The sequence below is a fragment of the Hypomesus transpacificus genome, chromosome 4 (assembly GCF_021917145.1).
Source record: "Hypomesus transpacificus isolate Combined female chromosome 4, fHypTra1, whole genome shotgun sequence".
In the NCBI taxonomy this organism is placed as follows: Eukaryota; Metazoa; Chordata; class Actinopteri; order Osmeriformes; family Osmeridae; genus Hypomesus; species Hypomesus transpacificus.
The window spans coordinates 2,643,398-2,655,668 of NC_061063.1; the positions used below are offsets into that span (position 1 = coordinate 2,643,398).

Sequence of the window (12,271 nt, forward strand, 5' to 3'; positions counted from 1 at the left end):
AAGATGACATATTATGAATGGCGTCTTAAAGATGAGCCTCCATTTCTGTGTGTGTGTGTGTGTGTGTGTGTGTGGGAGTGTGTTTGTGTGTGGGTGCATAACGTGGGATGGAAAAACGAGTATAAAATAGTTTTCCTTAGAAATACAATACTTCGACTTCCAGGATAAGGATGCGAAAAGAATAATGGAATCACAGAGAGAGGGAGAGAAAGAGAGAGGGAGGGAGATAATGTTGTGTGAGTCAACCCCGGTATGGGCAGAAGACAATGTGACAAGTGATGGGACGGCGCTGTGAAATACGCACCTCTGATCCTTCTATACACCTATTTGACTTGCTATATTATCCTAATATTTGTTTACACGCTTCTTGTAAGTCATTGTATTTCATTTTTACAGAAGTTAGTATATGTATGGATGTATTTTCTTCTATTTAAAATGGCTTTGACAACAATGCTCACTTATTCATGCCAATGAAGCACTATTGAATTGAGAGAGAGAGAGAGAGGGGGGGGGAGGCAGAGAGAGAGAAAGAGAGAGAGAGAGAGAGAGCCTGAGGGAGTCATATACTCTGTATTCAGACCTTTCCTCCTCCTCCCCCCTCCTCCCTGCTCACTCGCTTTTTAATTAAGGAAATTGATCGTCCCTCCTCTTCTAAAGCCATTTGATACTTTATTAGGAAGTTTTTCAGCGGGCACAATAACAAGATGGAATAGAGACATGAGAAAGAGAGAGAAGGAGGGATAGAGAGAGCAGAGGGAGAGAGGGACAGAGTAAGAGAGAGAGAGAGAGAGAGAGAGAGAGAGAGAGAGAGAGAGAGAGAGGGAAAAAGAGAAAGAGAGGGAGAAAAACTTGTGTAAGTGCAATATTTGTATTGGTGTATATGATGAGCCTGTCTGTGTGTGTGTGTATAAGTGTGTACGTGCGTGCGTGCGTTTGTGTGTGTGTAAATGTGTGTGCGTGTGTGTATATATGTATGTGTGTGTGTGTGTGGGTGTGTGGGTGTGTGCGTGTGTTTTGGTTGTGTCTCATCTCTGGTCTAATGTGACGGTACGCCACATTAGAGATGGAACACTACTCTCCTTTATAGCTAGAGACATTACACACCTGTCAAAGAGAGGGAGGGAGCATGTTTGTGTGTGTGTGTCTGTCTGTGTGTGCATCTCAGACTGGTTCCCGAAGACAGAAACTGCTCTGTATAATCCCAAATTACTTTACAGCCTAAATGAGGAAATTACTTTTTCCTCTCTGTCTCTCTCTCTCTGTCTCTCTCTCGGTCTCTTCCTCTCTCTCTGCCTCTCTCTTTATTTCTCTCTCTCGCACATATCAGTTCGGGATTTATTGGCATGAAATACAGTTGTAAATATTGTCCGAGCACCACTAAAAGTAAAAGCAAAACAATGCGAATAATGAGGAGGAAGAATGTTTAACAAACATTGAGTTGAAAATTAAACACCGAAAAAAACTTTATATATATAAATACTTATTATTATTATTATTCGATATTTTTTTACATATATATATAGTGAAAATGATATAATATATAAGTTAGATATAGTAGGGATGGTAACACTTAATAGTTCGCATCAGTACACCAGCATAAAGGTTTACGATACAGGCCTACTTGTTTTGGATAACATTTGGTTGGATTTGTAACATTTTTGCATTGGTTCAGTTTGAGGAGGCCCTGTGCCTTTATTACCATGGTCAAGTCTCTGGGCTGTTCCTCATACGGCTTAGATGTGTCCTGCCTGGTCATACAGACTCTCCTGGAGGAGGAAGACCGACATGTTCCACCAGATTACTGCAAATCACTTGTTTGGCAACACTTTTTGTTTTCAAGACAAGAGTTTTTGACAAGACGCAGTCAATTTCGATAAATATGGTTTGCCACTCTAACGTGCACAGGCAGCACGACTAACCCAAGGCCTCTCCACTGGTTATTTCTCTTCATCTAGAAACGGCACCACAGCTTTCTGCTCACTGCTGAGGCAGCCTAACTGCTGAAAGTCAAACACGTCTGTCTGCTTTCTGTAGCTCGGACACAAAGTACCACGCTTCTGAAGTTAACCCTAAACATCCTCACATGGTTTAACTGTTAACTGTGTGAGGTGCTATAAAAGTGGAAGTGGAGACAGAACATTAAAGGACTGGTTTAAGATCCATGAAGTCCAGGCCTGGTTTTGTACACTCTTGTCAGAGAACCTTTTTTGCACCACAAAGGATGTGGGAAAAGGCTAAATGTTTTTTTCGAAGTCAAAATAAAACATCCTAAATGAGACGCTGATGGTAGAGGTGAGGTACAAGGCCAGCATATATGAGAAGGAAAAAAAGGGCACAAGCTATTCGCTGTCTGCTTAAGAACCAAATAAATACAATCTGAACCATCGTTTTGTACCGAATTGAATTGCATTGCAGAATATTATTGTGCATCTCATCGCACAGTGTGGATGTCGCGCTGTGTCAGATCTTGTCAAATTGCACGGCATTGTAATCATATCACATCAATAGCTGCTTGTATTGGATCTTTGGCACGCATCAAGTTGTGGATCGCGTCAGCCTCAGTGCTGGAGATGCATATCCCCGATATGTGAATAATATAAATAAAGTCAAAAGTGTCCAAATAAAACATGAAACTAGGATATGTGTAAAAGTGTAAAAGCACTATATAAAAGGTCATTCAAAAAACAAAATACGCAGACATCAGTGTCTGTTTTCTCTCTCAAATGAATAACGTACATTTGGAAATGTATTTAGGAAAGAGGTTAACAGTATACACAGGACACACAACATGTATATACAGTATAAATAGAAATTAACAATGTGTAAAACAAGATTTTGTCCTTACTAAATCTATACATAGTTTATCTATGATTAATCCCAACATTTGTCAAGTTTGATGGATTTGTGTTGCTGAAATTGTATCGAGCCGTCACATATTGTGCTGCTATCGTTTAGGATTTCTCACCCTCACCGGGCATTAAGAGCAATTGCTTGATATGGGAGAGGAAGGAGAAACTTGAAAATAATTTAGATAGTATAGATTTCTTAGTTGTTGAGTAGACAAGGCATTTGCATCGCAAATTTGTATCTGTTTAAATGTAGTTTGTGTCACATACTTTACAGAGCGTCTCATTCTTTGGGACCTTTTTTCATTTGCAGGCTGTGATCCGATACTCATATTTATGTCTGTATTCATCTTTTTCTTTTGTATTTTGTATTAGCAGGTGATTTGATAGTTGGGGATTTCAGTTTAAAAGTGAGTCGCAATGTACTTTATTTTGATCTTGGAATTCATCTCTCCCGTTTTCAATATATTTATTTTAGTGTCTGCTCTAACCATTGCATTTTCTACTTGAAAGTTTGGGGATTAGGGGTGGTAGATGTTGTCTATGGTCCCGTTTGTCCACTCGTGAGCGTCAGAGCCAGCTGATCTAGGGGAGCCCACCCTCTCCACGTGTTGTTGTATATTAGAGTGGTATTTGTTTCATTTCTTGTTGGTCAGCCTGTTGAAGAAAACAGAACTTTACTGCTCTTTAAAAAAAATTCACGTATCCAGATTGGGAACAAACCCCTTTTCTGCTCTTGAATGTCGATATTTCATGAGGTCAATCAGAGTAGACTCTTCATTGGGTTCAAAGTTTCCCGCCTAAGGTGGTAAGGTGGGGTTTGCCGTCAGACCTGTGGGGGGGGGGGGGGGTAGTTTGTGCGATAGACTCATTTGTTCTGCAGAGAAGGGAGACTGGTGTTTTGGAATGGAAAGGAGAAAACAGGACAGAGTAACACAGCGGATATCGCATTAAAAAAAAAAGAAACAAAAAAAGAAAATTGTTACGACGTAGTTAATGCAGCAGGCGTGTGTTGCTGCCGCCTTAACTGAAAAGTGCTGCGGGAAACCCTGCAGTTAGAATCACTGTTGACTCAGAACGCTGTTTGTTTTTGATCAAGCACAATTTTTTTTTTAAACATTTTCCGATATTACATTTTGGGGAAATTGTTTCATTATTGGGTGCGACAAGGAGCCCAAACATTTTTCTATTCTCAGAGGCCAGGGATAAGGTCAAAGTCCCGTCCGGAGTTATTGTCACCTCTGCCTTGTTTTGAGCCAGCAGAAACCCTGTTGTGGGCTATGTCTTTGTAGGTACATTTCAATCTTTTTTCTTGCGATCTGAATTCCTTTTGGAATTTAACATTTTAGGTATTTTCGAAGTTGACAGCATTCCTCAACCAGTAATAAAGCCTCTTGCAGGACTTGTGGTGCAGCTGAAAAGTTGACAAGGTCATCAATGTAGAGTAGGCCTTTCAGCTCTGGTACGTAGTGAAGCCAAGAGATGCAGACTGGTCTAGTGCCAGTGCCAGATCGTTTATGTTTATCTTAGATAGTGTTGGACTTAGATTACATCCTTGACCTACTCGCGGCCTTGAGTGAGGTATTCAGTTCTTTTGTTTCCAATTATCACAGCACATTTATTATTAGTATAGTATAAATCTTATTGTATAAAGTATAATGATAAAAAAATAGCATATATATATATATATATATATATACTCGTTCTCTCTTTCTCTCTCTCTTCCAACCACTGGGTTATTTTTGTTTAGTTTTTCGTTTGTCATCTGTTTCATTTGGACTGAGATTCTGCATCAATATGAGTAAGTAGGCTCCTAATGTCCAGTGTGGTGCAGCTAATTGCTAACTTGCAGTTTTGCCGCAATCCTTTTCTCTCTCTCACTCTCTCTCCCCCCTCCCTCATTCTCGTTTTTTTCTTCTCTCTCACACACAACCAATCCAAACACACACACACACACATTTCACTAGTTCAGTTCAGTTGAAGCTGACAGTGATGGGGATGAGGGTGATGATGATGCTGAAGCTGGTGATGAGGAAGATGACACTGCACTGTGTCTAGAACTTCACGACAATCCAACGTGTTTCAGGAAGAGGGTGCACGGGAGAGAGGCAGGGAGGCAGAGAGATGCAAAGAGAGAGAAATACAGAGACGGATACAGAGAGAAAGAGAAGCGGTAGTTATTTTATCCAGGCCTGTCATGGACTTACCACTCCTCTTAATCTTTGTTCTGCGAGTGGGTGCGTGCGTGAGTGTGTCATGTACTGTAAATGAAAAGTGTCTCTCTCTCGCTCTCTCTCTCTCTCTCTCTCTCTCTCTCTCTCTCTCTCTCTCTCTCTCTCTCTCCAGCCATGGTGAGGAAGAAGAACCCCCCGTTGAGGAGTGTGGGAGGAGAGGAGGAGAGCCTGGGTGGAGGAGGAGGCGGCGAGGAGGAGGAGGAGGGCGAGGCGCTGGCGGCCGAGGCCACGGGGCCGGAGGGGGAGGAGCTCGGGGACGGGAGCCGGGCGGGGAAGCGCCGGCGGACGTCCGAGCGTGGCCACGCCCACCTCCCTGCCCCGGAGCCCGACGACCCGCCCCGCCACGCGCTCCCGCGCCGAGGGGGGGGAGGCGGGAGGGGCGTGGTGGCGACGGGCGCGGTCAACAGGGCGGGCTCCGACTACCACGGCAACCACAGGACAGGAGGCGGCGCTCTGGGCGACGTGACGGACTGCGAGCGCTCCCCTCCTCCCCCCGGGTCAGAACCAGAGGAGGCCGGCCCGGGGGGAGGAGGGGGGGTCATCGTGCTCCAGGGTTGCCCCAGCAACGGGGAGGAGAGGGGTAGGAGTCCCGGAGGGGAGGCAGAGCTGGGGGAGGGGCTAGCCCCGCTCCACCCCCTCCACCCTCACCGGACCAATCAGGAGACGGTCAGCCCCACGGGGGCGGAGCTGGGCTCGGCCACGCCCCCGTCCCCCAAGCTCCAGGACTTTAAGTGCAACGTCTGCGGCTACGGTTACTACGGCAACGACCCCGCCGACCTCATCAAGCACTTCCGGAAGTACCACCTGGGTCTCCACAACCGCACGCGTCAGGACGCCACGCTGGACTCTCGGATCCTGGCCATGCATAACATGGCCGCCCTCTCGCCCCCCCCCTCCCTGCTGGGGGGCTGGGGAGACCGCCCCCCCACCGCCCCCCCCAGCGCCACCCAGCCCGACATCGGGGCCTCGCGGCCGGCGCTGCTCAACGGGACGTATGATGTGCAGGTACGCACACACACACCTGTACACACACACCTGTACACAAACACACACACACCTGTACACACACACACACACCTGTACACACACACTTGTACACACACACACCTGCACACACATACACACCTGTACACACATTCACCTGTACACACACACACGCACACACTTGTACACACACACACCTGTACACACACACACACCTGTACACACACACACACACACACCTGTACACACACACACACCTGTACACACACACACCTGTACACACATACCAGAATGTACAGGTATACACGCACCTACTGGCGGACAGGTACACACACATCATTTTGAATACATCACACCCTCAGTCAGTCCCTGCATGAGTCCTTGGTCCATAACGACATAACTGCTCGTTCATGAGGTGACTGCGTTGCAGCTCTGAGCTGAAAGAACATTTGGGTTTCTGACTGTAATAATGTAGCCACGCAGCCAAAGTACGAAGGGCTTGTAGTATATAACTCTAAACTACTTACTGTTTACAGCGGTACACTGCGAAATGTAAGTACTGTATGCAACGAAATATAATTAAGTATGGAATTTAAAGCGCTAGTGAGTGTAATATTTGTGAGTTAATTGTTAATTGATGGTTAATATCCTGTGTTTTGATCCTTTGTACTTGGTTAGAATCACAGCTTGTAAAACTGTTCCTCATCTGTGATAGTTATTGGTGTTCTCAAGCTGCAAGTCGTTTGTCAAAAGGCTCAAACCGTTTAGCCGAGTTTAGTGTGCGAGTGTTTGAGTGAGTGTGTGTCTGTGCGTGTGTGTGTGTCTATGAATGTGTGTGTGTGTGTATGTGTGTGTGTGGAACTGAAGGTTTATAGCAGAAGAGTTGGACAGGAGCCAGACATGGAAGCCTCGTGTTCAGAAGCTCAGCTACACTTTACATGAAGGGCAGACTGAGAGAGAGACAGAGGGAAGAACAGAGAGAGAGAGATGGAGGGATGAGGAGAAAATGTTAACCAATGAGAACAATTAGGCATCTGAAAACTGTGTTTGAATAAGAACATACCTCCCTCAAGGCTGCAAGGCTGGATATGACACCATTGAAACATAGGCAACAATTTACAGTGATGTTACATTCACCACCATGTAACGGCGAAGCAACACTTTACATTAAGGTTGCATTAACCACCACTACATAGTACAGCATTTAGAGAGGGAAGGGAGAGGAAGGAGAGGAAAGTAGGGGAGAGGAAAGAAAAGAAAGGAAGGAGAGGAGAGAAGAGGAGAGGAGAGGAGAGGAGAGAAGGGGAGAGGAGAGGAAGGAGAGGAGAGAAGGGGAGAGGAGAGGAGGGGAGAGGAAGGAGAGGAGAGGAGGGGAGAGTAGGAGAGAAGAGGAACGTAGAGGAGAGGAAGGAGAGTTGCCAGTAATTCTGTACCAAGGCCCGGTACATTCTCCTCCAGAGCCTCAGCTCTGCCTCTCGGACCAGTCTCTGTGGGGCAGATGGTGTCACCTAGGCAACCCCAGTAACCCCTGCCCCCTCCCCCCATCTAGGAGCATTACCGGCAGAAAGGCAGAAAAAGAAAGTGTTCCCTCCCCTGGTGGAATTTTCCATGCAGTAATTCGCTAGGCTGTCTCATTAGCCAATGGGAGGGGAGGAAAAAGAGTGCAGGGGCTGTACAGGGAGCCAATACAAACATAGCGGGGGCGGGGTCCAAACCAGAAGTAATGGCCAGATGTCCCACACCATTATCTCAACTACTCTCTACCACCCTCTGTCTCTCTCTCTTTAACTCTGTCTCTGTCTCTTTACCTCTCTCTCTTTCTTCACATCTGTTTCTCTCTACCTCTCTGTCTCTCTCTCTCTTTACCTCTCTGTCTCTCGCTTTACCTCTCTCTTTACCTCTCTGTCTCTCTCTTTACCTCTCTCTTTACCTCTCTGTCTCTCTCTTTACCTCTCTCTCTTTACCTCTCTGTCTCTCTCTCTCTTTACCTCTCTGCGTCTCTCTCTCTTTACCTCTCTGTGTCTCTCTGTCTACCTCTGTCTCTCTCTTTACCTCTCTTTACCTCTCTCTCTTTACCTCTCTGTTTCTCTCTTTACATCTCTTTCTTTACCTCTCTGTCTCTCTCTATACCTCTGTCTCTCTCTTTACCTCTCTGTCTCTTTACCTCTCTCTCTTTACTTCTCTGTCTCTCATTACCTCTGTTTCTCTCTCTCTTTACCTCTCTGTCTCTCTCTACCTCTCTCTCTCTTTGCATCTATGTTTCTCTCTCTCTTTACCTCTCTGTTCTCTCTCTACCTCTCTCTGTCTCTCTTTACCCCTGTCTCTGTCTCTACCTCTCTTTACCTCTCTCTGTTTCTCTACCTCTCTCTCTTTACCTCTCTGTCTCTCTCTCAACCTCTCTCTCTTTACCTCTCTCTCTTTACCTCTCTCTCTCTCTTTACCTCTCTCTCTCTCTCTCTTTACCTCTCTCTCTCTCTCTCTCTCTCTCTCTCTCTCTCTCTCTCTCTACCTCTCTCTGTCTCTCTCTACCTCTCTGTCTCTCTCACTTTACCTCTCTGTCTCTCTCTCAACCTCTCTCTGTCTCTCTCTCTACCTCTCTCTGTCTCTCTCGTCTGTGGAGCGTGCACATGCCACCTCTAACGTTAGCACAGCAGAATAGTGGAGCGCTCAATGTCAGAAACACACACACACACACACAAACACTACACACATCTACACTTTCATCCACAGAAATACACACACAGCCACATCCAAACCCCACCAGCTTCTATACACAAACAACCCTGTGCTCTGCCTGGATAAAAATAAATCATATTTATTTAAATGTTCTCATTTCATACGCAACTTGATGTAACCGGCCGTAACAGCCAGACATATAATAATATAATATAGTATAATATAATATAATAATGGTTAGGAGTGTCTGGTGTGGTCCAGCTGACATCATCACGGCTTGGAACCTTCTGGTCTAGTAATTCTCCACAACCTCTCACAATGAACTGACCAACTCCTGTCTGTCTGTCTACCTGTCTGCCTTTCTCCATGCCTCACTCGGCCTCACACGCTGTCTGTCTGTATGTCTGCCTTTATCCCTGCCTCACTGTGTGCCTCACTACCTGTCTGTCTGTCTACCTCTACATATACCTGTCTGTCTGTTTGTCTGTCTGCTTTTATGTCTTCCTGTCTGTCTACATGTCTGCCTGCCTTTCTGTCTACCGGTCTGTCTCTTTCCTTGCCTCTCTCCCTGTCTGTCTGTCTGTCTGTCTGTCTGTCTGTCTATCTACCTGTCTGTCTACTAATCTGTCTGTTCACATGTCTTGTCTCCATACCTATCTGTATTTCCTTTACCTCTACCTCTGTATCTCTATTACTGTATGTCTGCCTGTCTGTGTATTTACCTACCTGTCTGCCTACCTTTCTGCCTACCTGCCTCTCTCCAGGTCTGTCTGCCTGTCTACATGTCTGACTGTCTACCTGTCTGCCTATCTGCTTACCTACCTGTCTGTCTGTCTGTGTGCAGGTGATGCTGGGAGGAACTCTGATAGGCATCGGTCGTAAGACTCCCGACTGCCAAGGAAACACCAAGTACTTCCGCTGCAAGTTCTGCAACTTCACCTACATGGCCAGCTCCCCCCACGACCTGGAGCAGCACTTCCTCTCCTCACACCCCAACAAGATGAAGACCATGCCCCCTCCAGCCTCAAGCCACGCCCCCGGCGACAAGCCCTCCAACGAGAGCCGCAAGGGGAACTGCGTCCTGCGAGGAGGCGTGGCCTCCGAAGGGCCGGAGTCTGGGAAGCTGGCCGCCCGCGTGGCGGTGAGGGCGGACGACGATTCGCTGGCCGGGTATTCCGTCCCCATCCGCTCCTCCTCCGCTGCTGATTCGCCGGGCTGGGAGGGCGGGACGGAGCCCGGAGCGGCGGCGGCGTATTACTGGTGCAAATACTGCAGCTTCAGCTGCGAGGCGAGCGGACCGCAGCGCCTGCTGGATCACCACGAGCAGAGACACTCCCAGACCAGCGGGGGCGCCGTGGGGGCGGAGGGCGCAGACCCGCGAGACCCGAGAAGCAGAGAGACGGAGCGCGACGCGGAGAGAGACCCGCCCGGCAGCAACGAGGGACGCAGGAAAGACAAGGGAGGAGGAGGGGGAGGCGAGACGGCCGAGACGGTCGTCACCAGCTACAACTGCCAGTTCTGCGACTTCCGCTACTCCATGACTCACCGCTCCGAGGTGATCGTGGTGGCGCCGCTGCTGCGCCACTACCAGAAGGCCCACGCCATCCACCGGTGCACCATCAAGCACTGCCCCTTCTGCCCCAGGGGCCTCTGCTCCCCCGACAGCCACCTGGGGGAGATCTCCTACCCCTTCGCCTGCCGCAAGCTCTCCTGCCCCCCCTGCTCCCTCCTCCTGCCCCCCGGGGCCCCCCCGGCGCCTCCCTCCCCTCCCAGTGCTGTCAGGCACCTGTGCGACCTTTGCCCCTTTGTGACGTCCGACATCGACATCCTCCTGGCGCACTACGACGCCAGCCACGCCCAGCTCCCGGGCGGCGCCCCGGACGTCAAACCCGAGGCGGGGGAGGCGAGGGGGGAGAACGCCTGCACCAAGTGCCACTTCATCACGGATGTGGAGGAGGAGATCTTCAGACACTACAGGTGAGGAGAACGTGCGCGTGGAACATGAGAGGAGCCGTTTGGAGGGCGGGGAAACGGCGGTTCGCAACCGGAGGACGTCCGTTTAGAACAGGGGGGAACACGTGCTTGGAACAGGAGAACACATGTTTAGAATAGGAGGACATCTGTTTAGAGCAGGAGAACACGCTTAGAACAGGAGACCTCGTGTTTGAAGCGGAGAACGTCTGCTTGGAACAGGAGAACATGTTTAGGTAGTAGAGCAACGGCTCCTGAGGGGCTGGGGAGCACTTGAGAACGTTTGTTTGGAACAATATCAAATGTGTTCAGAACGATAGAAAGTCTGTTTTGGATAGGAGAGATGAAGAGATCGTGTAGTTTGGACAATTGTACGTCTGGTTAGAACCGGAGAACATCTCTTTGGAATAATGTCTGTTTAGAACAGTAGAATGTTAGAACACGGAAATGGAATCATAAAACCACAGGGAAACAGTAAAGCACACGGAATATTACCCCGAAACATCTTGAAGTCGATTTTTTGAACATTCGAATATTCGATTAGGTCAGCTGAACCAATTTTGTCTGACATTAATTTTTTTACATACAGTAGGTGTCTATTATAGTTCTCAAACATATTTGTCCAACAAAGTTGTTTAACAGAGTTGTCTGTCATAGTTGTCTAACATCCTTGTCTAACATAGTCGGGTAACATAGTCGTCAAACATAGTTGTTTAACATATTTATTTTTTCATAGTTGCGTTGTCCTAGTTGTCTAACATGGATGTGCAACATGCTTGTGTGTATTGTTTGTAGTCTCCGTCGTGGTAATGAGTCAACAACACTGACAGTATTAGGCTGTGATGTGGAGTAAGTGAAGGCAGACAGCACTAATAGAACACAGATGCTCCTCAGCTTCATATACTCTGTCACAACATTCAGACAACCAGCCCTCTCCTGTCTGTGTGTGTGTTAGAAGGAGTGCTGTAGCTATGGAAAATCCCTCTTCGGTAGCCTGTTTCATAAACACTGCCTCAGACTCAGTAGCCCTCTCTCTCTCTCTCTCTCTCTCTCTCTCTCAACCCACCCTCGCTCTCCTACTCTCTGTCTATCTGACTCTCTCTCTCTTTCTCTCTCTCGCTTTCTATCTCGCCCTCTCTCTTTCTTGCCCTCTATCTGTCTTCCTCTCTCCCTCTCTCCTTCTCTTTACCTTCCTCTCTCTCTCTCTCTCTCTCTCTCTCTCTCTCTCTCTCTCTCTCTCTCTCTCTCTCTCTCTTTCTCTTACCTCCACATAAGTTATCATTTACCAGGGTTTTCCTGTTCTGTTTCTGGAGTGTGTGACTGCCCACACGGTGTATGTGGAGTGTGTGTGTAGGTATGGATGTATACGGGTATGTATGTGGGGGGGTGTGGAGCGTGTGTGTGTGTAGAGGGGGGGGGGGGGGGGGGATAGAAAGGAGAGTGAAAGTAGATTGAAGTGACAAACCAGTCTGAGAAAATGAGTTTTAGTATGATGTTGTTGTTTTCTTGCAGATGCTAGTGGAGCTGAACGTGACTAGAGTACAACTCTCCTTTCCCCTC

The 12,271-nt window shown here is 47.6% G+C and overlaps 1 protein-coding gene across 1 annotated transcript in view; it reads left to right on the forward strand.

Annotated features, from left to right (window-relative positions):
* Positions 1 to 5,157: 5,157 nt before the first annotated feature.
* Positions 5,158 to 12,271, forward strand: part of trps1 (trichorhinophalangeal syndrome I) — a 30,231-nt gene continuing 23,117 nt past the window's right edge. The window contains 2 exon segments of the mRNA XM_047019109.1: positions 5,158 to 6,085; positions 9,585 to 10,717. Of these exon segments, the coding sequence (XP_046875065.1) occupies positions 5,195 to 6,085; positions 9,585 to 10,717 (2,024 nt within the window). The 5' untranslated portion in view covers positions 5,158 to 5,194.